The 24,929-nt window shown below is 38.0% G+C and overlaps 2 protein-coding genes across 15 annotated transcripts; both read left to right on the top strand.

Moving 5' to 3' along the window:
• The first annotated feature begins 1,094 nt into the window (after positions 1–1,094).
• On the top strand, positions 1,095–13,648 carry LOC148853237 (unknown protein 1-like). 13 transcript variants are annotated; one of them, XM_088946458.1, is made up of 5 exons: positions 1,155–1,678; positions 2,016–2,162; positions 2,382–5,655; positions 5,790–6,180; positions 12,605–13,648. In XM_088946458.1, exon 5 carries the CDS (start codon positions 12,623–12,625, stop codon positions 13,328–13,330), a length of 708 nt encoding a protein of 235 aa, XP_088802584.1. In that variant the 5' UTR covers positions 1,155–1,678; positions 2,016–2,162; positions 2,382–5,655; positions 5,790–6,180; positions 12,605–12,622; the 3' UTR covers positions 13,331–13,648. The 13 variants fall into 13 exon arrangements, 12 of the variants coding, with proteins under 12 accessions (XP_088802585.1, XP_088802586.1, XP_088802588.1 ...); XR_016099570.1 differs by lacking the exon at positions 12,605–13,648 and adding an exon at positions 8,923–9,242 and having other exon boundaries at positions 1,123–1,678; positions 2,382–6,180; XM_088946460.1 differs by lacking the exons at positions 2,016–2,162; positions 2,382–5,655; positions 5,790–6,180 and adding exons at positions 8,923–9,148; positions 9,249–12,100 and having other exon boundaries at positions 1,154–1,678.
• A 5,797-nt stretch (positions 13,649–19,445) lies between these two features.
• On the top strand, positions 19,446–24,148 carry LOC148853238 (reticulon-like protein B5). 2 transcript variants are annotated; one of them, XM_088947917.1, is made up of 6 exons: positions 19,446–19,645; positions 21,160–21,351; positions 21,696–21,876; positions 22,571–22,712; positions 22,805–22,874; positions 23,548–24,148. In XM_088947917.1, the coding sequence occupies exons 2-6, from the start codon at positions 21,174–21,176 to the stop codon at positions 23,718–23,720; spliced, it is 744 nt and encodes a 247-aa protein (XP_088804043.1). In that variant the 5' UTR covers positions 19,446–19,645; positions 21,160–21,173; the 3' UTR covers positions 23,721–24,148. The 2 variants fall into 2 exon arrangements, with proteins under 2 accessions (XP_088804043.1, XP_088804044.1); XM_088947918.1 differs by having other exon boundaries at positions 19,506–19,645; positions 21,146–21,351.
• The last annotated feature ends 781 nt before the right edge of the window (positions 24,149–24,929 follow it).

Consider the following 24,929-nt stretch of genomic DNA (forward strand, 5'->3'; position numbering starts at 1 on the left):
GGTGAAGACAATGTTTCATATGTGGGTAACGTCTGAGTGAAGAATGGAGACTTGGGTCGCTGTTGTCATCACTCTTCTCGACTGACGCATGAAACAGAGGATCGATGAGTTGAGGAGCCGAAATGTTGAAAGAAGTTAGCCTTAATGTTGGGGAACAATAAGACTTCAGCAAAATGGTGAGGTTTCTCCGAAAATCTGAAAGGGAATGAATGAGTATTGTCGTTTTGGAGGCTCTTCCATGACCGTGGAACAGAGGCGAAGGAATGGATGTTTGCCAACAGAGAGCTTAGTTCCCAAGATGACCTCTTGGATGTTTGCCAAGCACAGTCTGAGACGTTGAAACGGCACCTTGGAGACAAGATTGAGGTCCGACTTCTTGCGCAGCGACGACGATGACATGTTGTGCGCAGTCCTCCCGTGCCGAATCTCCTTGCTCGACCCCTTGAGATTGCCGTCATTGCCGTGGCCGTTCTCCATTAATGTTCGATGCTCCTCTGAGGCCATGATGTTTGTCGTAAGCTCTACAACCAATTCGAATACAACTAAGAAAAAGAAAAATGTAGCATATTAGAGATCTTTGGTGAGGGAGTGATGCTACTATTAATATAGAGAACTGTGTAAGCCATTGATATCTGAATTAAGATTTGAGAGCTCGAGAATGATTTTTTTTTTTTTTTTTTTTTGTGTGATCAGAGTTCTCCAATGGCACTTTCTAGGAAGCTTCTTGCATGGATACTTAGAGCTAAGTGGCCCCAAATGGCTGGCTCTTAGAAACAAAAGTACATAGAAACAAAAAGTACATCAATTGTGAGATATTAAGATAGTCCCTTGGTCAGTTCTCTAGATGTGATCGGAAGGAATTGTACAATCACAGATCTCCATTCAAATTATCAAAAACCGAGGGTGTTTTTGTTGGACCACCTCTATTATTTGAAGTACACAATTAGCTGGATATAAAACAAGCATTTTTTCGGAATTAAAATAAGGACAAATCTCTTAAACTATCTCGACTGTTTAGCGTATTGACATGCAGTAACTTTTGGTCAAAATTAATTTTTTTTAAATCTAATTTTGCCCTTGGTCCCTTTCCCTTCAAATTCATCATCCCTCTCCCTAGGGTCTGTTTCATTGTTAAGAAAGGGATGAGAAAAAGGAATATTTCTGAATGATTCTCTTTTTTTTGTGTTTGTTTAGTGGTAAATAGTGTTTTGGGATGAGAAATTAGAGGAACGCGGGATCCCAAAATTTAGTGAGTGGGATCGTACCATTTTGGTGCGACCTCGGTGAGAAAAGAAAATGCTAAAAAAATCTATCGAGTTTGTCAGAGTAAGAAGTTGACAAGCTCGTCTCTCCTTCGAAACCGTTGTTCCAATGGCCATATCTCCGGTAACTTCTTCGGCCATATCTGTAAAAGGTAAAACAAGATCCATTATTCCATACCTTCGCGAGTCGGTTCCACCCGAAGATGCTAAGAGAGTATTGAGTTTCCTTTATGCCTCCAACCTCGAACGAAAGAGAGGAGGAAGGTGATCAGGGACTCGGGGTTCAGGGTGGTGTATCCGGCTTCCTCCGCAAGCCAATACTAAGGCAAAACAATTTTCTGCATCCAGTCCCTTCAGCGAACAATACCGTCGAATCTTTAGACATCCTCTCTGACTGCAGAGTTTAATAACGAAAGGTACGTTTTATATTGATCTTATTTTACACTCGAAGATTTCATTTTTTTTTTGCTCAGGTATGGCCTTCCTGTTTTCCTGAAGAAGAATGGGATCTATTAAAGATTTGTTCTACCAAATAGCTGGGATTCCATACATCCTTGCTCCAAATCACATCAATGCCTTTATTTTTTCATTTATCGTTTGTTTTCTATCCCATTAGGGCTTTTGGTTTTAGTTGCGGCGCTAGTCTAAGCAAAGGCCAGAAGGCCAGAAGTTGTCTTCGTTTTTCCTTTTTTTTTTCGCTTTTTTATTCATCAAATCTTGATGGTTGTTTAGTTGTCTGTGGTCATCGTATAGAATTCTTGGGTTTGGAGACAAGAATCTAAGATCTGGAGGAAACGTTTTCGAAGACATTGCTGCAGAGGCTTAGCAACAGACGCGGCGCTATCGTTGCGTTAAATTAAAATTTGGCTTTCAGATTCAGACATTTAGTCTCACCATAACGTATAAAATTCTTATTTCCCTCTTTTGTTGCAATTATAAATTGTCAAAGCTTGTCTTCATTTTGGATAGAGATTTATGCTATGACTAAATATAATTTGGGATGATTCGTCTTGTGACTTTTAACACCAATGACTCTGTGAGCAGCTCCCGTGTACAAGCAAGTTTTTTTATTTGCTTCAAGTTCTTCTTAGAACCCTTATTGTCTTTTGATGATGGCAGATTTAGCCCTCCAGTGAAATCGTGACACGTGGCACCTCATGACAATTAGGCAAACACCCAAGCAACAACTTATTAAGTTGGACACCCGGGCACCGGTCTGGCCGATCTGGCGTGGCCTGGCGCGACCTGCGTGCGGCCTGGCGGGCCAGCGCGCGACCTGGCGTAGCCTGGTGCGGCCTGCGCGACCTGGCCGGATCAGCCTGGCACATGATCCGACCTAGCCGACCTAGCCGCCCATAAGACGCCCACCGATGCCCGCGAGCTTGGTAGCTCACCAAGGAGCTCGGTAGCTCACCAAAGAGCTCGCCAAGGAGCTAGGCAGCTCTCCAAGGAGCTTGCCACCAAGGAGCCAGGCAGCTCGGCAAAGCTCGCCACAAGCAGCTCCACATAGCCCAAGGAGCTCGGCATAGCTCCCTCGGGCAGCTCGCCACTTGTAGGGTAGATCGGTACAGAAGAGTAGTTTGGCGTATTGCAGGAAGATCTCTTGCCTGGCAACCTGGCCTAGACACCAACCCACCGACTGACACAGGCGCCGACCTGGCAACCTAGCCCAAACACCGACCCGTCGATTGACACAGGCGCCGACCTGACAACCTAGCCCAGACACCGACCCGCCAACTGACACAGGCACCGACTTGACAACCTGGCCCAGACACCGACCCTCCGACTGACACAGGCGCCGACCTGGCCACCTGACATAAGCGCCAGCCTAACAACCTCGAGGAGTTCACCACTGTACCCCAGTTCTGACAAGATATGACGAGTCTTACCGTTTGAAGGCTTTTCACCCACATAACCCACAAGGACACCACTATATAAGGACTCCGACCCCCAACGCCAAGAGAGGGGAAAAAAGGATGGAAAAAATGGAGGTAATCCCTGCTCTCTAGCTCTCTCGTTTCTCCAATATCATCTTCAAACCTCTCTACAATCAGAGTGCTAACTTAAGTGTCGGAGAGCCCCCGCCGGGAAAATACCCCCGGGTCCTCTGATTTAGTTCTCGCAGGTCCCTTAGCTCCCGCCGCCTACAAAGAGGAGGAAAAGATGGAGTTCTCGCAGGTCCCTCAGCTCCCACTACCTACAAAGGAAAGAAGACCACCTCATGCAGAGGGCAATCGGGTTGTGCTGCACCAGGGAGATCCACCATTCTCTAAGTCACAGGCCACCTAGTAGGGAGCTCGCCACCAGGTAGCTCTCCACCAGGGAATTCGCCTCCAGGTAGTTTTCCACCAGGGAACTCGCCACCAGGCAGTTCGCCACCAGGGAGCTCGCCACCAGGCAGTTCACCACCAGGCAGTTTGCCTCCAGGGAGCTCGCCACCAGGCAGTTCGCCACCAGGGAGGTCGCCACCAGGCAGTTCACCCCTAGGCAGTTCTCCACCAGGCAGTTCACGACCAGGCAGTTCGCCACCACGTAGCTCATCACCAAGGCACGTCACCACCGGGTCAAATAACGAGGTACTTAGCCAAAAAATGTATACATCACAAAAAATGGTATGTGACCAGAAACGGTTACATCAATTGGCGCCATCTGTGGGAACACGCTACAAAAAGCTAAGTTCTCATCCTACAAAAGCTAAGTACTCATCTTACCAAAGCTAAGTCCTCATTTTTTAGAAATTGAAGCTATCACTTTATAGTTTACATTTTTTATGAATTCAAAGACTATGAAGGGAGCTAACAAACTAAGTAGCTCTACCAACCTTACTTTCAATTCAGATAATGCCTCATCAGTCCTCTCCGCAAGGTCCCCCCTACAAAGATGAGCTCTTCGTGGCTTCTGCGGGAGTTGGCGGCCAACAGACTACATAGGCGCTCTTACCGGTCGAGCCTTCCAAGGCTCCTGTGTGAGTTGGTGACCTAAAGTTAGTAGTGCTACCCCCGAAGGTCGAGCTCCTAGTAGCTTCTTGTAGGAGTGGGTGACCGGCACTACGAAGCTGATGCAGCACAATCATAGCTCAGCACCTCACAGGCAAAGCCTACGGGCCACATTACTACTTAAGACCCGGTCGCCTCTCTGGCACGGGCAAAAGTCAAAGAAGAGTAGACTATGAGTCACTTCCAAAGCATACAGGCCACACTATTGCTAAATATCCAGTCACTTCCTCACCAGGAGCAAAATCAACAAAAGTGAACTATAAGTTGCCCTAGAGCCTAAGGGCTACACTACGGAATTGACGGAGACCCCCTCGCCTTACTCACAGCTCGCCACATACAGGCAGCTCCCAAAGCCTAAGGAATTGGACCAGCACTTACTAGCTCGTCGACTTATGGGCCAAAAGAAATCTACTCCCTTCGCTGAGTTACTCTCAGCTCGGGAGTGGGGGGCAAATGATGAGGGCAAAATTGGCCCTCCAGTGAAATTGCGACATGTGGCACCTCGTGACAACTAGGCAAACACCCAAGCAACAACTTACCAAGTTGGACACCCGGGCACTGGTCTGTCCGACCTGGCACGACCTGCACGCTACCTACGGGCGGCGCAGCCAGGCGTGGCCTGCGCACGGCCTGAGCGCAACCAGGCACGGCCTGCGCGGACTGGCACGACCTGCGTGGCCTGTGCGACCTGGCTGGATAAGCCTGGCACATGTTCTGACCTAGCCGCCCATTAGACGCCCACCGATGAACCACAACGGCTTACCCCGCGAGCTTGGTAGCTCACCAAGGAGCTCGCCAAGGAGCTTGGTAGCTCACCAAAGAGCTAGGCAGCTCTCCAAGGAGCCAGGCAGCTCGGCATAGCTCCCCCGGGCAGCTCGCCACTTGTAGGGTAGCTCGGTACAGAAGAGTAGTTTGGCGTATCGTAGGAAGATCTCCTGCTTGGCAACCTGGCCCAGACACCGACCCAGCAACTGACACAGGCGCCTACCTGGCAACCTGGCCCAGACACCGACCCAGCAACTGACATAGGCGCCGACTTGGAAACCTGACCCAGACACCGACCCGCCGACTGACACAAGCGCCGACCTGACAACCTAGCCCAGACACCGACCCGCCAACTAACACAAGCGCTGACCAGACAACCTGGCCCAGACACCGACCCGCCGACTGACATAGGCACCGACCTGACAACCTGGCCCAGGCGCCAACCTGGCCGCCTGACACAAGCGCCAGCCTGACAACCTCGAGGAATTCACCACCGTACCCCGGTTCTAACGGGATATGACGAGTCTTACCGTTTGAAGGCTTTTCACCCACCTAACCCGCGAGGACACCACTATATAAGGACTCCGACCCCCAAAGCCAAGAGGGGGGAAAAAAGGATGGAAAAAATGGAGGTAATCCCTGCTCTCTAGCTCTCTCGTTTCTCCAATATCATCTTCAAAGCTCTCTACAATCAGAGTGCTAACTTAAGCGTCGGAGAGCCCCCACCGAGAAAATACCCCCGGGTCCTCTGATTCAGTTCTCGCAGGTCTCTCAGCTCCCGTCGCCTACAGAGATGAGGAAAAGATGGAGTTCTCGCAGGTCCCTCAGCTCCTCCTGCCTACAAAGGAAAGAAGACCACCTCATGCAGAGGGCAATCGGGTTGCGCTGCACCAGGGAGTTCCACCATTCTCTATGTCACTGGCCGCCTAGTAGGGATCTCGCCACCAGGCAGTTCGCCACCAGGGAGCTCGCCACCAGGCAGTTCGCCACCAAGCAGTTCGCCACCAGGCAGTTCGCCACCAGGGAGCTTGCCACCAGGCAGTTCGCCACCAAGCAGTTCGCCACCAGGGAGCTCGCCACCAGGTAGTTTGCCACCAGACAGTTAGCCACCAAGTAGCTCATCACCAAGGCACATCACCACCGGGTCAAATAACGAGGTACTTAGCCAAAAAATTTATACATCACAAAAAATGGTACGTGACTAGAAACGGTTACATCACCTTCTTCTATGGTTGGAAAGTGAGGATTTCACTCATAATTTATATGCATTTTTTGTTAATTTTAGGATATCCTTGAGCTTTGTTCATTGGATTTGCACAGTTCTGCTAGGAGTTCTTTTTTCCCTTTTTTTGTGTAAATCTAAGGGCAGCATTCTTATGGATGATTTGGGAACCCTAAGGTCTTCTTTGATAAGAAGAAAGATCAAAGTATTTTCATTGATCTTATCACCATCAGAGTGGTTCATTGGGTTCATATTAGAGAGAAGTTTTGGAATTTTATTAACAATGATATCGTAGAGGCTGGTTGGCTCTTGCATTTTCTTTTACTTTGAAAGACAATCTTGTACAGGATTGGACTCCCCCTTATTATGGCTCCATCAAGCTCAAGTTTGATAGAATCTGGGTTTCAAGTGTATGAGGAGTTTTTAGGAATCATGAGGTGAGATCTTAGAGGTTTATTTTCGAAAGAAAGCACTCTTCAAAGGAAGAAGTTCTGAACAGGATTATGGGGATGGTTTGCTCTTGGTTGGCAATACATCCTTTATTTAGAAATAGACATATTTCTTCCTTTTTTGATTCAGACTTCCTTTTTGTAAGGAATTTTTAGTTATTTTGATGGATGGGTGTATTGGGTTGATGGTTTATCTCTGTACAGCTTCTCATTGCACAGAGACTTAATTGTATTTTGGCCCCTTTTTTAAAATGAAATACTTTACCTTATACTTTCAATAAAAAAGGCCTGATAGGATAGGAAGTTTCTTCAAATTGTTGCACTAACGGCAATTTCAGAGGTTTGGGGTTATTTGAGTTTTGTTAGTTTGAGTATTCAGGAGTTATTTTTTAATTTGTTAGTGTCTTAATAATAGGGTAGGTCACTTTAGTGAGTGTGTATTTTTTAGACAGCTTTTAGAGTTTTTAAGAGTTAAAGATGAAATCACGCCACTTTTCTTTTATCTTATTTTTGAGGGTGAAAAGTTGTTCACTTTTCATGATTTTGGTGTTAATGTTTTTATTATAAGGAAGGGTTATTGATTTATATATCCAACAAGACCAAGATCGTGTAAATCCAACATGTTTTGAGTGAGCTATGGCTATTTTACTGATAGGGTGTCAATCTGACGAGATTTGAGTATTTCTATTTTTTGGTCTTTCCTAAAGTTGTTTTTGGTTTCTTTACTTGTAGTAGGATTAGTAAAGTTTTATGACTCGTTAAAAATTTCCTTATTGACTTAATTTTGAAGTAATCAGAAACTGTTTTGACTCAGTTTCCTATCCGAGTTTGGAAGTTGTAAAGGGAGACCCAAGCCTTCCATAAATAGAGTCATTGCAATTGCAAATTAAAAGAGTTTATTTAAAGATTAAAAATTTGGTTTAGTAAATTCGGCTTGGAGCTAGATACTTTTCTTTTTTCTCCAACTTATTTTTTCTCCTTGGTGACATCTCTTTGATGTTTACTCTCACGGCAAGAGTTTTGCTCTTTATTTCTAATCCCTTAGTCATTTTTTGAAGGAAATCAAGCTGTTTACTTGCTTCTCCATCTTATTATTACCATTAGTGACCCAACTTTGGCATTCTGAAGCCCACCACCAGATCTGAGTGTTGTAGGACCCCCCCCCCCCCCTCAACCTGTCCTATATCAGGCCTCTTTATTGATGCTGCCCTTGGGTATCTGAGATTGGAGATGTGATTCTTGGAGAGTAGTGAGTTGGTTTAGGGATGGAAGAGATGAACTAAGGATCCAATGATATACGTTATATTTTTAGCGGTCAGAGGGAACACATTGTTCAGTTGGATTAGGAGATATTCTCATGTTCTAGTGATCTTTGACTAGAAAAGGGGTGTATAGGAGGTAGTTGCATTGGAATGTTGAAATAAAGTATATTACTATTAAACCTGTAAGGCTTGTCTAAGGGGCTGTCAAATCATCCATCCTCTCTCAATTTTTTTTATTTTGTGTATTCATGGTACAGTGAAGGAAATAACTTATTCATGGTTAATGGTTGTTTTTATTTTTTATTTTTCATTGACTAATTTTCCAGCATGTAAATTATATAGGCATTCTAGAATGAATTCCTCAATTTATTTATTTGTTTATTTATTTTCTATGAATAGATGGAGCAAAATTTGCTTTATGCAATTGTTAGGGCTGCAACTGCTACGGTTGCAGTTACATTTTCATTGTTGCAAGAATATGTGGATTATATTGATAGGGAACCATCCGTGAATCGGAGATTTTGAACGAAGGGATTTATTGGATAGATTATACGGACAAAAAGAAATAGATTGTTATAATCAATTGAGAATGGGGAAAGTAGCATTTACAAGGCTATGCAAGATTATTCGTGAGACAGGAAGAATACATGATATAATGAGGTGCACGGTAGAAGAACAAGTGGCACACTTCCTACAAAAATTGGCACACAATGTTAGGAATAGAACAATGGGTTTTCATTTTAATCGGTCTGGTGAGACTATGAGCCGTCATTTCAACAATGTATTGAATGATTTGTTGAGCTTGGAGGATAGGTATTTGATTCAACCAAGTGGTACTGAAACACCTCCATAAATTAGAAACCGACATGATTTTTTGCTATATTTCAAGGTAATTAAGTGATAAATCTTCTTTATGATGTATACACCCCAAAAAATGATTAATAAAAAACTTAAATCTATTGGCAGGATTGTATTGGGGCAACCGATGGCTCACACCTCCCTGTGAAAGTCCCTTCTACTGATATTGTTAGGTTTCGAGGTCGTAAATCTTATCCCACACAAAACATCCTTACTGCATGCACTTTCAATTTGTTGTTCACATATGTATTACCTGGTTGGGAGGGTGCCGCATCGGATTCTCACATGCTTAACAATGCTCTGAGGAGAGAGCATAAATTAGAGGTCCTTGAAGGTAGTAATAAACTCTCACAATAGACATTTTTATTTAATAGGTAAGTATGTATGTGTTTTTTAATTTTTTATATTTTAAATAGGTATATATTATCTTGTAGATGTAGGATTTTCATTAAAGACGGGGTTCATTACACCATATCGAAACACACGATACCATCTAAAGGAATGGGGTGCACATCAACATAAGAACCCAAAAGAACTGTTCAACCTTCAACACAAATCACTTAGAAATGCCATTGAACAGATCTTTGGGGTAGTGAAGAAACACTTTCCAATCTTGGTATCTCAACAACATTACCCTTTTAAGTCAGGTGAAGATTGTGTGTGCATGCTGCATCTTACACAACCATGTCATGGGTGTGGATCTGTATGATTTTATCATGCATCAATATGATCGAGAAGCAGTTGATACTGAGGATGATGCAGGAATTGATGATTTAAATGATAATAGAGTAGACAATACACAAATCTCCCAACTATCTCAACGAGCTAGTAGAAATGAACAATCAAGGGAAGGAATTCATCTCAGAGAAGAAATAGCTACCCAAATGTGGGGTGATTATGTATTGTATCGATCTAGGGCTCGACATTAATTTCTTGTTGTTGTTTAATTCTTTCTTTCTAATATAATTTTTGTTGTATCACTTTTCTTCAATGTGCACTCACTTCTTTAACTAATTATGATGTTTGATTTTATTAATTGCCTATTACTATTTATACAAAAATACATTGTATTTATTGATTTTATGGATATATATTGTTGATTTGCATTGTTCATTTGATTGGCATGAAACATAAATGGACTCTTCTAGCTCTCTACTTGAAAACAAGATTGGAAAAACAAATATGAATTAGACACAGGACATGGATAATTTACTCATTGACACACTTGCTGAGCAGGTCTACCTTAGAAACAAGGTTGACAAAAGTTTCAAATCATCGGCTTACACTGTAGCGGCATGTGCTATTAGCACTAAGTTTTCAGTTGAATGTACTCAAGGACACATACGAAATAGGCTGAAAACAATCAAGTGGAATTTTATAATATTAAAAAACCTTTTAAATCAAAGTGGCTTTGCATGGAATGATTCAACCAAGACAATAGATGCAACACTTGTTGTTTGGACTATATACATTGAGGTAAAATAGATTAACAACACTTATACTTTAAACACTTGGATTACAAATTATATGAAAGATGACTTATTAGTATGAAATGTGACTTATTATGGAATTCCCATGGTAAATGAACATGCACATTCCAGAGGCAAAGCAATTTAGACAAAAAAGCATTCCAAACTATGACCAATTGGATTGGTATGTGGAAATAATCAAGTGACTGTAAATTGTGCCTTTACAACCAAGGAGCTAAATAGGCAAGATGCAATTTCTGCAACTGCCACTAGTGCAACACCGAATGTTGAGCATGTGTTTGATGACATTGATGAGGCTGAGAATTCTGGAGATCCTAACTTTCAAGCATAGTTGGTGGAGGAAAGTAGTTTTGCAGAATGAAGAGTTTTAGGAAAACGGAAGTCATATGCTGCAATTGTTGCTGAACAAGTGCAAGACATTGCTACACATATCGGGAAACTTGCATCTATAGTTGAGAGAGGGTTTGATTTATTTAGCAAGGAAAATGTGTATGCCAATGTTATGATCCTAGAAGGATGTCAGTGGCATTTTTTATGAAAGCATATGACTTCTTAGCTGAGTCTGAAAGTTGAGTTATGATATTTTACGGAGTGGAGCCAAATTTGAGGAAGGCATGACTTCAAATGAAGTTAGGGCCTGCATATTGAAGAGATGGATAAAAGACTTAAACTATTATAACTCACATTTATTAACAAACTAGGTACTAATTATATATGACAAAAACTTGTTTTGATGGTTGAGGCTTTGCATCCATTTTGTATATTTTTTGGGGATGCATTGGAAATTTGATTGTTGTCCCTTTTTTGGATGATTATTGATATATGGATGATTATGACTATATGGAATGAATAGGTTGAACTATTGGCATTGATGAACTAATTACAGGTTAAAGACAAATTCAAATGATTTATTGATGTATGTATGACTTTTTGAATTAAATACGTTATTGAATGCAACTTTTTTGATATACCAACAGGTCCAAATAATAGAGTAATTTTAGTTCACAGGTTTTTTATGGTTGAATACATTGAGTAGACCTATGAACAAATTCTATGATGAATGAGCATGTCCAAATAATTAAGCATTTCTTACTCTTTTTAAGTAAAATATTTGAATGAACAAGTTTAATAACACTATCATGCCATGTGACAATTCAACTGTTTGTAGGTGCTACTATACAACAATATGTATTATATTGTCACGTTTCGAAAGTTCAAATACTACATCACGTTCGAAAGTTAGAATACTACATTGTCACGTTTTAAAGTTCCTATTACTAAATTGGCATCGACCTAAAGTATAGAGTACCTATTGGAAATTTTTCCTTCAAAAAATTTACCCTACTTTCAAAATAAAATAATGTAAAAGCTAAAAGGAGGGTTATTTAGCTTTTGTTTTACTAAAAGGCTGATGTAAGATCTTTCATGGACATATAAAGAAAAGTTATTTCCGAACGAATATACAAACAGTTCCTAATGGAAGGCACCAATAACTTATTAATTTTATATAGTATTCACCTTTATTTGATCATTAATGAGGTAAGTCCAGTCTGGGCTCCACTCAGCTTCCATGTAGGCGATGTCGTTGTGTTCTACTACTTAACGCAAATCGACACGTGGCATGACCTTACTGGCCAAAACAAACTCACACGGATCCAACTATACCCAGCGGAGATTCCCTCGTCGTTAAACCCTAACGTCGTTAACCTTTTGCTTCATTTTCTAATGCTGCGCCGCGTCCGCATTTCTCCCATTTTTCGAACTTCCCTCCAAACTCCAAAGTCCGAACCAGGTAGGTATGTGCCTTCGATTTGAAATTACAGTCTATGATTTCAGGGATTTATCATTTATGTAGCTCTTTCTAATTCACCTGATCTATACCGAATAAGCTTCCTCTTTTAGGTTTTCTATTTATTTTTGTAACTTCTATCTATTTCTCCTACTTCTAATTTCTGATTAACGGCTATAATGTGAGAATTCCAGTTCGAGTTCAGTGATTTTAAGAGCTCTATCAGTTGTAATTTCTTATGTTCTGTGTTGGGTGTCTGTTGTGATAGGTGTAGGAGGATTTCGGTTTTGTGTTGTTCCTAGGGTTTCTTCTGCTTGTTCAAGATTTCGGTTTTATGTGTTGCTCCTAGGGTTCTCTTCTGGTTGTTCAAGATTTCGGTTTTATATGTTGCTCCTAGGGCTTCCTTTTGCTGTTCAAAATTTATTTATTTATTTTTTCTTGGTTCTTGGTCGGGCTTTGATGTCGCGATAAGTAAGCTAATCTGCGTTTTTGGGTTTTTCCCTTTTTTCAGTTTGAAATTTTATGACATATGGAGTCTGAAGCCAGTTTAGAGAAAACAAGAGTTGAGGGGGATTCACCAAAGGAAGCTCTGCAACAGAAGGCCACTGTAGTAGAAAGTGAAGATGGTAAGCAATTGGAAGAGACCGAATCAAGTGCCACTTTAGGGCCTACGACACCTGTTCCGGACAGAGAGAATGGTGAAGTTGTATTGGACTTCAAGTCTCCACTGACATGGGTTTCATCACCTCCGGTAGCGGTTTGTGTTGATTCTGCCGCGATTGATGAGGTTTCGGGCTCCGATGTTAGCCCCAGGACGCCAAAGCGAGATGTATTTGATCCATTCGCTCCAGGACCAGATGAGTTGATGCTGGCTCCACGGGGTAACAAGTACTTGGAGGAGTCACGAAACAAAGTTGCAAGGCGGCTGAATTTTGTTTCTTCAGTTGAATCTATGGCATTCAGTGAAGAGGGTGATGATGGCGTGGAAGCTGAATTGCAGCAGGAGGCACTCTTGGAGTCGGTGTGCAAATTGTTCTGGGAAGTGATTGTTTCAAATCAGGTTGAGGAAGTTGTAGATGAAACGCTGCATTTGGAATCCAATCGTGATGGTTTGAAGACACCCACATTGTTGCCTCATTTAAATGGTGTTGCTGAAACCTGCCCTGGTGCCCCTGTGAAACCTACGAGAAAATTCAGGAACATTGATCCGGGGTTATGTAGAAAACTTGAATTTTGAAGAGGATTTGTTTGGGGTGATTCTGAGTATTTGGTACTGGAAGTTCTAACATCTTTTCTGTTTTGTGGGTAACTATAATTCTTAGCTTTGACATCTATAAGTTTATATTTAACCTTTTGAGTTGTATAGTAGCCATCATCAGAGGATAGAAGAATATATCAATGGGCTAACGCTTTCTGACAAAGTATGTACTGCACTAGTATAATTGTATAGAGATTGTATCTCATTCGATCGGATCGGATTGGATGAATTTTAAGAATAGTGGACCAGTGTAGGTGTTTTCGTGTTACCATTGGAAAGTTTCATTTGTTCTGAATCTGATCATGTTGTGCTTTGGAACTGTATTTCTTTGAATACTTGCTGTTTTTTTTTCTTGGATAATGGTTGCATTTGCATACTTCTTCTTGTGGTTGTAGAATCTAGATAACAGTCTATGACTGGATAGATGGACGGACCATGACGTTTGGGATTCCAAAGCTACAACACTTGATTGATTGCCAAGCCTGGATAATGTCGTACATACACCTTCTATAGCATTTGGGCCTAGAAATTTCAACCAATAAATTTCCTGTATATGCATTCCACATCAAATCAGGTTAGTCGAGGTTATTTACAAGATTTAGGGTCTATTTAGTTCATACTTGGAATTGGAATTGAAATCTTCCAGAAATTGGAAGCTGAATGGTTTATTAGGTTTAGACATGAATGGGAATGGGGATTAAAATCAGCAGGAATAAGATTTTATTCTCATGGGAGGGGCAGGGAATGTCCATTCTCTCAAATGGGGAATGCTATTCTAGCTGGAATGAGAATGGGATTCCCATTCTGCCCAACCAAACAGTTAGAATCAGAATAGCCCATTCTGATTCCGATTCTAAATCTCTATTCCCATGAACCAAATGGAGCCCTATTTATTTATTTGGGGGGGTGATGGGAAAGCAATTACCTACCTGTAAATGCTTACTTAATGCAAGAAATGGTATCGAATTTCTTCATGTCATTCCCAAAACTAACTCCTCGAAGATTGAAAAGGTCCCATTAATTAAATTCATACCTAAATGAGAGTGCAATGCTCACAAATAGGTCTTTCTGGTTATATGACTTCAGGCTCAGGGAGATCTGACACAACCGAAAAACAAAAACATTCATTATCATATCCAAACACTAACTAGCATGAAACTAGGGTTGCAAACGAACGGATCAAATCAGGCGTGCCTAGATCGAATTTGATTTGTTAATATACAGATTTGAATCAAATCTTATCCATTCGATTTATTTTGTCATTGGATCGAACTTGGAGTTGGATTGCAATCAGATGCTAAATGGATAAGAATGGTCAAGATATTATATATTAGGAAGGATCTATGATTCCGGAAATACATGACACCAGAAAGGCTGATTGGTTATCACTGTTATTATGCCGGTTGTATGGTTAGAAGTTATTCTTTGGCAACGTAATTAAATCCTATACAGATTTCTAAATTCCACTGTTGTTCTATAAACATTCAAAATGTTAAATGAGATTGGCTTCTGTCAGTGCAAAGCTCGAAAAGCCTACTCCCATTATATACATCAATGACCCCCCGCCCCGTTAATTGGCATCAATTCCAAACTGATGCCTACCCCAACTGTATTTTGGGCCTAAAAATTCTGACTCTGGGCTAAACTTTCATTCTCTTTAATAACTTTGTTATTTGATGTTATGAAAGTTCAATTAAAAAAAATGTACGACTCTTTAGTGAAAATACCACATTCAAACAAAGTTTGCTAATATGTAACATAAATTTTAAATATATATATATGATCTTACATGTTTAAATTGAATTGGATTGGATGATATGAGATTACATTAGGTGGGTTGGTATTAAATCTGATGAGGGCGGATTTGGCCCTCGAATGATATAGTGACACATGGTACCTCAGAACAAGTAGGTGACACCCAGAACCACTTAGGCAACAACTTGCCTTAACCAAGTTGGTGGTGTCCGACCTGGTGGCCTGGCCTTGGCGTGACCTGGCGGCCTGGCCCTGGCGCAACCTAGCGTGGTTTGGCACAGGCGTGACTTTGTGGCCTGGCCTTGGCGCGACATGTCGCGGCCTGGCATTGGCGTGACCTGGCGGCCTGGCCCTGGCGTGACCTGGCAACTTGGCATAGGCGTCGACCTGGCGGCCTAGCACAGGCACCGACCTAGCGGCTTGGCACGGGTGTTGACCTGATGACTTGCGAGGCGTGCTCGTCGACAAATTCGACATGCATATCCTAATACTCCCACGAACCTTGGAAGTTGGTCCACGTACCGAACGATCCGGAGGGTGGTCAACATGCATGGCGGTTGCCTTCAGGAATTTTAAACCACTTAGTCGACCTCTCAGAAATATCGGATATGGTGCGTGAAGCCCATGCCAAACAATGCTATATAAAGGCACCAACCCCAATGATATGAGAGGGGGGGCAAATAAGCATATTCTAGCTCTCATACTTTGTGATTTTTAGTTCATAGTCTACTATGAGTGTATTGACTTAAGCATTAGAGCGATCTCGCCGGGTTAGTCACCCTGGGTCATCTGACATTGATTCCTTGCAGGTCTCTAAAAAATGATGAAGCTCAACAATCAATCCAGTTCGCCACCAAGTAGCTCGGCCCTCTGGTCAACTTGGCACCTAATAGGCAACTCGGCCCTCTAGTCAGCTTGGCACCTAATAGGCAGCTCGACCCTTTGGTCATTTCATCATCTAATTGGCAGCTCGGCCCTTTGGTCATTTCATCACCTAATTGGCAGCTCGGCCCTCTGGCCAGCTCGTCACCTAATAGGTAGCTCGAGACTCTGGTCAGCTCGACACCTAACCTGCCCAGCTAGGCCTAGTTAACTCGGCACCTAATCTGCCCCCAACGTAGACCAAATGACGAGGTATTTAGCCAAAAAATTGATACATCACCAAAAATTGATTCATCAAAATCCAATTATAAGTGGATGATTGAACATGTCTCCATAGGTTGAAGATAGAGTGATTCTAAAGTGAATCTGCACGCCAGCAAATGCAAGACTCACCATTGAAAAGAGCATAAAACAGTGGGCAGAATATCCAAATTTGTTACCAAATATCAAAAAACAGTTAAAGGGTTTTAATTTGTGCCTTCCTGTGGGGTATTAAAACAGTCTACTTGTGCAAACACTGCAAGAGTGGATTCTATGAAAGCAAAGAGCATTGTGTGAAGAAAAAAAATTATAAATACAAAATTCTGTTTTAGATAATATGTACAGTATTCACTAACAAATTCGAAATATATAATAAGCAAGGATGAAAATTTTGTCAAGCCCATATCGGTTGATTCATATCATATTGGAGCCTTTTCAATATGCCCCTACAGGGGGTGTTTCGGGTCAGTGAATAGTTCAAGGGGTAGATCAGCCTTAAACCGGCCCCAATAAATCAGTTTCAAAAAAAAATAAAAAAAACATAAAAAACAGTACCGATATAGACCAATACTCCCTACCAATATTTTGAACCTTGTATACAATAACTCGCTAGTATTAAGTATTCACTAATATGCATGATATTTCTTTTTTTTGAGGAATGGGATGAGTAATAAATAAACTTTTATTTGTAGGTTCATATATATATACATATATATATATATATATATATATATATATATATATATATATATATATATATATTTGTATATTAAAACAAAGTGGTCAATAAATTTTCTCATCTTTTTGAATTTTTTATTTTTTTATTCTATGTCATTTTTGAAACAACCAATGAATTGCACTTTCCCAATAACCTAAATAATCTATTCTCCTAAAATTTCTCATAAAATACCTCCCCCATTTTCTTTACAATTATCTATAATTCCTATTTATCTTGTAACTCATCTCTAATTCCCATTTATCTCCAAAATTATCTCTAATTTAGTGGAGAGTTTCTCTCCCAAATTATCTCTAATTCCCATTTATCTCCAAAATTATCTCTAATTTAGTGGAGAGTTTCTCTCCCAAATTATCTCTAATTCCTATTTATTCTCTCCCCTACCTTTTATCTATATCTATCTAAAGAAATTTCAAATTAAAAAATTTAAGAATTGGTTAAATATTCTAACAAAATTATATAATAACTTTAAAATATTTATTAAAAATACAAAAATAATTTTATATTTTTACAAAATATATCACGAAATTATGTAATAGAAATTTAAATTATGTTTTTTTTGGATTATCAATTTAAATGTTTTTCAAATATTTAATAATACGTAATAGTTTTATATAAATAAAATTCAAATAACAAAACATTTTACAAATTTTATAGATTAATCAAATAGTTATATAACTAAATATTTATCATAACTAGATTTTGAATAGTTTAAATAATATATTTAAAAAACTTCTTCAAAGTATAAATTATGATTTTATGGATAATTAAATTCAATAAATACTTAATATTTTAAAATTAAATATTTTACATATTATATAAGTATTTAAATAACTAAATATTTTAAATAACAAACTTTTTAACATAACTAGATTTTAAATAGTTAAACTAAAGAAATTATGTAATAAATTTAAAAAATTCCAAAAAATAGAAAAATAATTCTAACATAATATTAAATTAATAATAATAATTTAATATTTTTACAGAATATTGTAAATAACTAATTTCACTTATATCAAGTAATATTTGAGAAAATAACTTTCAAAAAAGTAATATTTATTATTAATAATTTTAAACTCTTAATCTGCATTTATTATATAATTATATATATACTAAAATTAATATTTATTGTATTTCAGTAATTACTTATTGTTTTTATGACAAATATATTTTTAATGATTTTGTATAAATTTACTTATTTATTGTTATTTAACAAAAAAAATTTAATAATTATTGGAGATTAAACCACTATTATTGAAAATTTTAAATTTAATTTATTAAACTTATTGTATTTTTGTTATAACTTATTGATTAACATTTATTAGAGATTAAACTATTATTTGAGATTATACTATTTGTTTACTAAGTTAATATATTTTTAGTACTTATTGTTGTATTTTTTCATTATCAATATATTTTCTATAATTGTGTATTTTCGCTATAAATTTTCAATAATTATTGGAGATTAAACTATTGTTATTTATCAGATATGAAACTATTAATTTAGTTGAAATTATGAGTGTTAATGAGTTGGTTCGGTTTGACCATAGGCTATTTGGCCCACCAAATTGACTTGGTCAGGTTGGGGAGTTGGTCAGCTGAAATCGACTGACTTTTTGTGAAAACCGATCCACTCAAGTTGTATTTTTTGGGTCGATTTTTTGGTTTGGTGAGTCGGTTCAAAAGATTTAGACTTAAAAATTAAATTAAATTTTAAAAATTACAGTGCAATTATTAAAAATAAATTTAAAAAATAGATTTATGATATAAAACATTTTATACTAAGAAATATGAGAAATTTCCCAATTTTTCATATTAAAAATTATATTTAAAATATAAAATATTAATATATATCCATGGTTAGGTCATTTGATTTTTGTTGGTTTACAAATGACCAAAGTTAAATTGATCAAACTTGGTCGAATTGAAAATTTGGTTAACCAAAGCCGACCTAAAATACTAGAAAACTGATTGCCCATATCTTATTAACTATCATTTTCCACTATCATCTAATAGGAGATTGATTAAATACATTGTAAATTACAAGTAGTGTTTTAATTAAACACTAAATATAAGATAAATTTTAATAAATTTATGAGTAGTGCGAACTTTGGCGCATTTTATTGAGAAAGCTCCGGATTGTCCTGCAGTTGGTCATAGTCCATCCCTCTAGTTTACCATCAATTAGTTGATACAATCTAAACCATAAAGCCAAATCAGTCTCATTCTCAGAAAAAGAAAAAAAAATCCGAAGGTCTCTAATATGATCTTGGATCCAAAAGTCTCGATCCAACGGTTTTACTCTAAGGAGTACACCTATCAAGATTCCATCATCTGGGTTGGTCATAGTCCCCATTTAAATTTGAATTAATTTCCATAAAATTCTATATATCCGCAGTTGATTCCACGTGTGGGGTCAAGATGATTAACAACATCACCCAATACGTTACATCCTCCAACGACGGAATCGTAATAACTGTTGAATCCTTTTTCTGCATGAGGTATATAAATTTCCGACCGTCGGGGTTTTATATTTCTTTTGCGCTCACTCTGTTTTCTGTTCCATTTTATTTTTTTGTAGGGGATACACGATAAGAAAAAAGAAAAAAGGAGAAGATAGAGAGAAAGCTTCAACGAGTTCTCTTGCATTTGCACATAGAGTACGAGTTTTATTTATTTGTTTGTTCGCTTACTGTGCAGATGTCTTTCATGGGCTCCAATGATTATTTAATAGCCTTCGAAAGAGATGGGTTTTCTTGATTTCCTTTCTCTTACAATAGTAAGGGCTGTGGTTGATGATATCATAAACTAAAAAAATAATAAATGAAAGATATTGGAAATCATTTCTGAAAGTAGGTTTCTCTTATTATTAGATTTCTTGTAAATTTTCTTCATGAGATGGAATGGAAGATGATTTGCTTTGTGAGCTTGTTTGCATGTTTTATAGTGTACGATTTGAAGAACTAATGTCTGTTCGAAGGAAAGATTGAAACATTGCAATTCTTTTCTGCGATGGATTTGTACAATTTGTTGTGAATCATGCGTCTTATTAATATATATATATATATATATATATATATATATATATATATATATATATATATATATATTCTTATTGTATAGTGGGTTTGATTTGGTGTTATTCATCAGAGAAGGATTTCCTATGATTTCTCTTTGTTCCTCTCATGACGATGTTACTAATATACCAGAAAAACGAGAAAAGCTCCATCTAAGATGCATTTATAATCTTCAATCTCTTTCGGGAAAGATTTGATATTTTTTTAACAAAAAAAAACATTTTTAATAAGACTGAATATGATATGATTTTTTCCATGAACTTGTTGGCTTGTTTTCCAACACATTTCTTGAATAAATCATGTCTTTTACAGTAAATGATTTAAGCTTTTTTTTTTTTTTTTTTCTCTCTTTCTTTTTTCTTTGTGCGTGTGTGTCTGTGTTCTCTCAGGGGTTTGTATGATTTTCGGGTGATCTTTTTCCCATGACATCCTATATAATTTTTTCCTTGAAAATCTCTGTATGATTCACGAAATTCTCTGATGTACATGTTTTCTTAATATTAATATACATTTCGAAGGAATGTTGTTGATGTTTGGTTTTTGATGCTTTGACATTCTGCTTTTAGTTTTAATATACAATTTTAAGTTTTACTCTTTAAACAGATCATGTCTATTTGAATAAAACAAAAGACGGAAGCTTTGATCTTGTTCTCTGATGAGTTTGAGTTTTGTAATGTTGATCATGCGTTAATGTTCTGTATATTATTTACAAGAAAGAGCCGCATGGTGAACATTGTAGAAAATGTAAATGTTCTCAGCTTATTATGTTTGATTGTTTATGGCGGACTTTAGGGGATTTCAGTTTTTCAGACTTTGAATTCGACCATAACCAGATTATCATTTGATAATCTTTCCGTTATATAATCGCTTGTTTGTCCAGTACAGTAGAATGAGTATACATCTATCGACACCCATGAATGTCTTATACAGGCTGTTGGCTTTTTGTTTTCTGCATCAAAGGAAAAAATATACTTCTTATTCATGGAGAAAAATTGAAAATCATATATCAAAGAGACAAGATTATTAATGAGCAGTGGTGATAATTGCCATTCTTCACTTTGATTTTCTAACTCAATTGCTTAGTTGGGGTGTTCCAGGTCCTTGGGGCAACATGTCGGATCCTGTTAGAGATTCCTTTTCTGAATCTTTGGTGGAGAAGATTGCTGATACGATTCACAAGCATGCTGACTCTTCATCGGACTCCGAGAGTGAAAAGTACTTGCCACCACGGAAAAAGCGTTTATTTGGCAGGAAAAGGCCTGTTCATGCTGTCTTTGGTGGTGGAAAATGTAAACCACCTATCTTCTTTATGGGCCATCTTGTTTTGGTTGTCCTTCTAATGCATTTCTTTTCTCTTCTTTAGTTTATTTTTTGTCGTAAGATAGTTTGATAAATTCCTCTAATTGGTTAGTAATACAATGATTGAGATGATTAAAGTTATTTTCGATGGGAAAGAAATTAAAATTTTCCTTCTGCTATGACCTTGATTATGTCCTTTTACAGCTTTTCTGAAGTGATTTTAGTATCTACTTTTGTTCTGTTTGTTTGATTGTTTAATAGTTATTTTGGTGTAAATTCTTTTTCAGGTTTAAGTTATGTTGACCTACTAATTGATTGTCTGCTCTGTCTTCAGACGCTGATATCATACTGTGGAGAAACAAGCAGGTTTCGGGCTGCATAGTTGCTGGGGTGACTGTCATATGGCTTCTCTTCGAGTGGCTAGACTACCACTTTCTTACTTTTGTTTGCCATTCTCTTATTCTTTCATTGGCCATTTTGTTCGTCTGGTCCAATTTTGCTTGCCTTGTGAATAAGTAAGTTTGTTCCCTCTTGTTCTTTTTCATTGAGCTGCTGATCAATTCTATCTTGGCCATACCATTTCATTCATCACAAGGGAAGAGATTGTTTAATGTTGTTTCAAAGTCAAATGTAAATCTCTCTACAGTCGATGCAAACAAGTAGATACCAAAAAAGCACTTCCTACTCACAACAACGGCTTCCTCTTGTTCTATTAAGGGGTGATTTTAATGTTCTACTTTTGTTTATCCATTTATAATTGGGTTGAATGTGGATATACCCTGTCCAATGCAATTCAATTTAAACATATATGCCTAAAATTTTTATACTGTATCTATTAGTAAAATTTCTACTAATGTGGTATTTTTACTAAAGAGTCATCCATTCAAGTTTCATATGAATTATTTCAGTTTATTTTGTTCATAATATGCAATAGTAAAGTACTTTTTACTTCATTTTGTTAATAATAATATATACTATTTTTAATCCTCTTTAGTTTAATTTATTAATCCTATTCAACATCTGATTGCAATCCAAATTCAATGCAAGCCAATATGAATCCAATGGATAAGATTTGATTCGAATCTGAATACTAACAAATCAAATTTGATCTAGGTTTATATGATTTGATCCATTCATTTGCAGCCCTAGTTTCATGCTAGTCAGTGATTTGGATCTTATATGAATGTTTTTGTTTTTTGGTGGTGTCAGGTCCCCGCCAAATTTCCCTGAGGTAATATTACCAGAAGACATATTTGTGAGCATTGCTCTCACCTTAAGGTATGAATTTAATCGGGCCTTTTCAGCCTTCAGGGAGGTAGCTTCTGGGAATGACATGAAGAAATTTCTCATGGTACCATTTCTTGTATTAAGTAAAAATTTTACTAAAAGTTTTTCTTTTCTTCAGATTCTCCTTCTAACTGTTAAAAAAAAATCCATTTACAGGTAGTTGCAGTGTTATGGGTCATCTCTGTTGTTGGCAATTGGTTCAGTTTCTTGACACTCTTCTACATAGGTCAGTTTCCTTTGTTTTGATATTTTCATAACATTTAGGCCCTGTTTGGTTCGAAGGAATAGGGGTCTGGAATCAGAATTGGAATGAGCTATTCCGGTTCTAACTGTTTGGTTGGACGGAATTGGAATCCCATTCCCATTCCTGCTGGAATGGCATTCCCCCATTTGAGGGAATGGCCATTCCCTGCCCCTCCCTTGGGAGTGAAATCTCATTCCTGCTGATCCCAACTCCCCCATTCCCAATCCTGTCTGAACCAAACATACTATGGAAATAGATCATTCTGATTCCGATTGCAAACCAAACGGACCCTTGGAGGAAGCTGCCCCATCACAAGTCACAACCCCCCCCACCCCCCCAAAAAAAAAGCTCCTAATTTTCCATGACAACCAAGTACTCATGGTAACCTTGACTAAACTGATAAGTTATGTTAGAAAATATCTTCTTGTACCACATAACCTGGAAAAGAATTAAATTTAAAATAATATGTTAATATAATCCAGATGTGGGTGATATCATTCTGTGTTTTCATATGGTCATTATGGTTGATACATGCATGGGCATTTGGTAATTAATCAGTCGATGTATGGTTGAATATAGATGGGTCATCTACTCTTTGTATTGGTAGAAGGATAGCAACTTACTTTCTGAATGTATTCCTTCATTCTGGTGGCAGTGTTTGTGATTGTATATACAATACCAGCATTGTATGAGAAGCATGAGGATGAGGTGGACAGTTTTGCTGAGAAAGCAATGGTTGAAGTGAACAAGCACTATGCAGTGTTGGATGAAAAGGTACTTAAAAAACTTCCCAAAGGCGCTTTAAACATGGACAAGAAACATCGCTGATGAGAAATCAAGAAAAGTCAGCAAATGCCAAGGAGATGACACAATATTGAGTAATTTTCTGCCGTCAATGCTTTAGTTCCTTTGTCTTGTGCTGCTGTCTTTGCTCTTCTTCATTTTGTGGGGCAATTAGGAGATACTATAATTTTCCCTTTCTGTTGTCCATAGTCTTTACCTCAATTTGGAAACAATTGTTTTTTCGTTTTTTTTTTTTTTTGTTTTTACCCCAACCTGCTTTAAAAATTCAGAATGGGGAAAGGGCCATTGGAATGTGCTAGGGAGTTCAAAGGTCATTCTCTATTTCATATACTAAAATTACAGGTGATCTGTAAGTCCTCTGACACCAAATCTAAGAAAACCATACTGGTTGAAGAATCATGATATTTGTTATTGATATGAAATGAGTACTAGTTGGTATTAACAGAAAGTCATACCATACCCTGTGTCATTAACCTTAAAATGTATACGTTTGTGTATGGTTCTGTTTATGTTTATTGAATAAACGTTTGTACTTTATTTGCTGGTAAAACCGAGAAGTGCAATAATTGCAACCGTTTATGACAACTAGGCACCACTTCAGCGTAACAGAGAATAAACGCCTGGCCATTTGTGGAAACTTCAAAAGATAACCTCTAAAAATGGTTAACATGCACATAAACCAAAGTTCACTTCTTATATTTTCAATGCATGCAGAAGAGTAAGAGAGAGAAAATGCTGATATAACGCCTATGTGACACTGCCAATAAACATTTACTGAATAAGCGTAAATGGAACCAAACATCCACTACATACATATCTCAGTTTCTTTTTTTAGGTACAATTTGTATGTATTTGCACTGTATATATTTGTATTTATACTCTTTCCAAACTGAGACTAAATTTCTTGCTTGTCGATACAATAAGAATCATCTACTCCATTCACACTACACTACTCCCAAATGAAAGAAGTGATAATTCTACAAAGTAAAACACCTTATAGCGGGGGTATAAATGAAGGGGTTTCAAATGTACAGACCCTTGCAGATTTGCAAAATATGAAAGATTATATTATTTGATTTGAAATGTAAAGCGAGCCTAATCTTGAGAAAAAAAAAACATAAAAAGAAAAGTATGGAAAGATCTTAAGGACGATTCCTCCTTCCCATTGAATCAATGGAAAATAAATGATTAACCCTAATCCAAACACAGCCAAAGCTCAAAATTGAAATCTGG

This window comes from Nelumbo lutea, chromosome 5, assembly GCF_056320005.1.
Source record: "Nelumbo lutea isolate HS-2025 chromosome 5, American lotus-T2T, whole genome shotgun sequence".
Classification (NCBI taxonomy): domain Eukaryota; kingdom Viridiplantae; phylum Streptophyta; class Magnoliopsida; order Proteales; family Nelumbonaceae; genus Nelumbo; species Nelumbo lutea.

Bases quoted from the DNA above. Each gene is read 5' to 3' on its own strand.
- LOC148853237 (XM_088946459.1), top strand. From the start codon at position 12,623: ATGGAGTCTGAAGCCAGTTTAGAGAAAACAAGAGTTGAGGGGGATTCA.
- LOC148853238 (XM_088947917.1), top strand. From the start codon at position 21,174: ATGTCGGATCCTGTTAGAGATTCCTTTTCTGAATCTTTGGTGGAGAAG. The intron at 22,713-22,804 runs GTACCATTTCTT...ATCCATTTACAG, and splicing joins ACATGAAGAAATTTCTCATG to GTAGTTGCAGTGTTATGGGT. The intron at 22,875-23,547 runs GTCAGTTTCCTT...TTCTGGTGGCAG, and splicing joins CTTGACACTCTTCTACATAG to TGTTTGTGATTGTATATACA.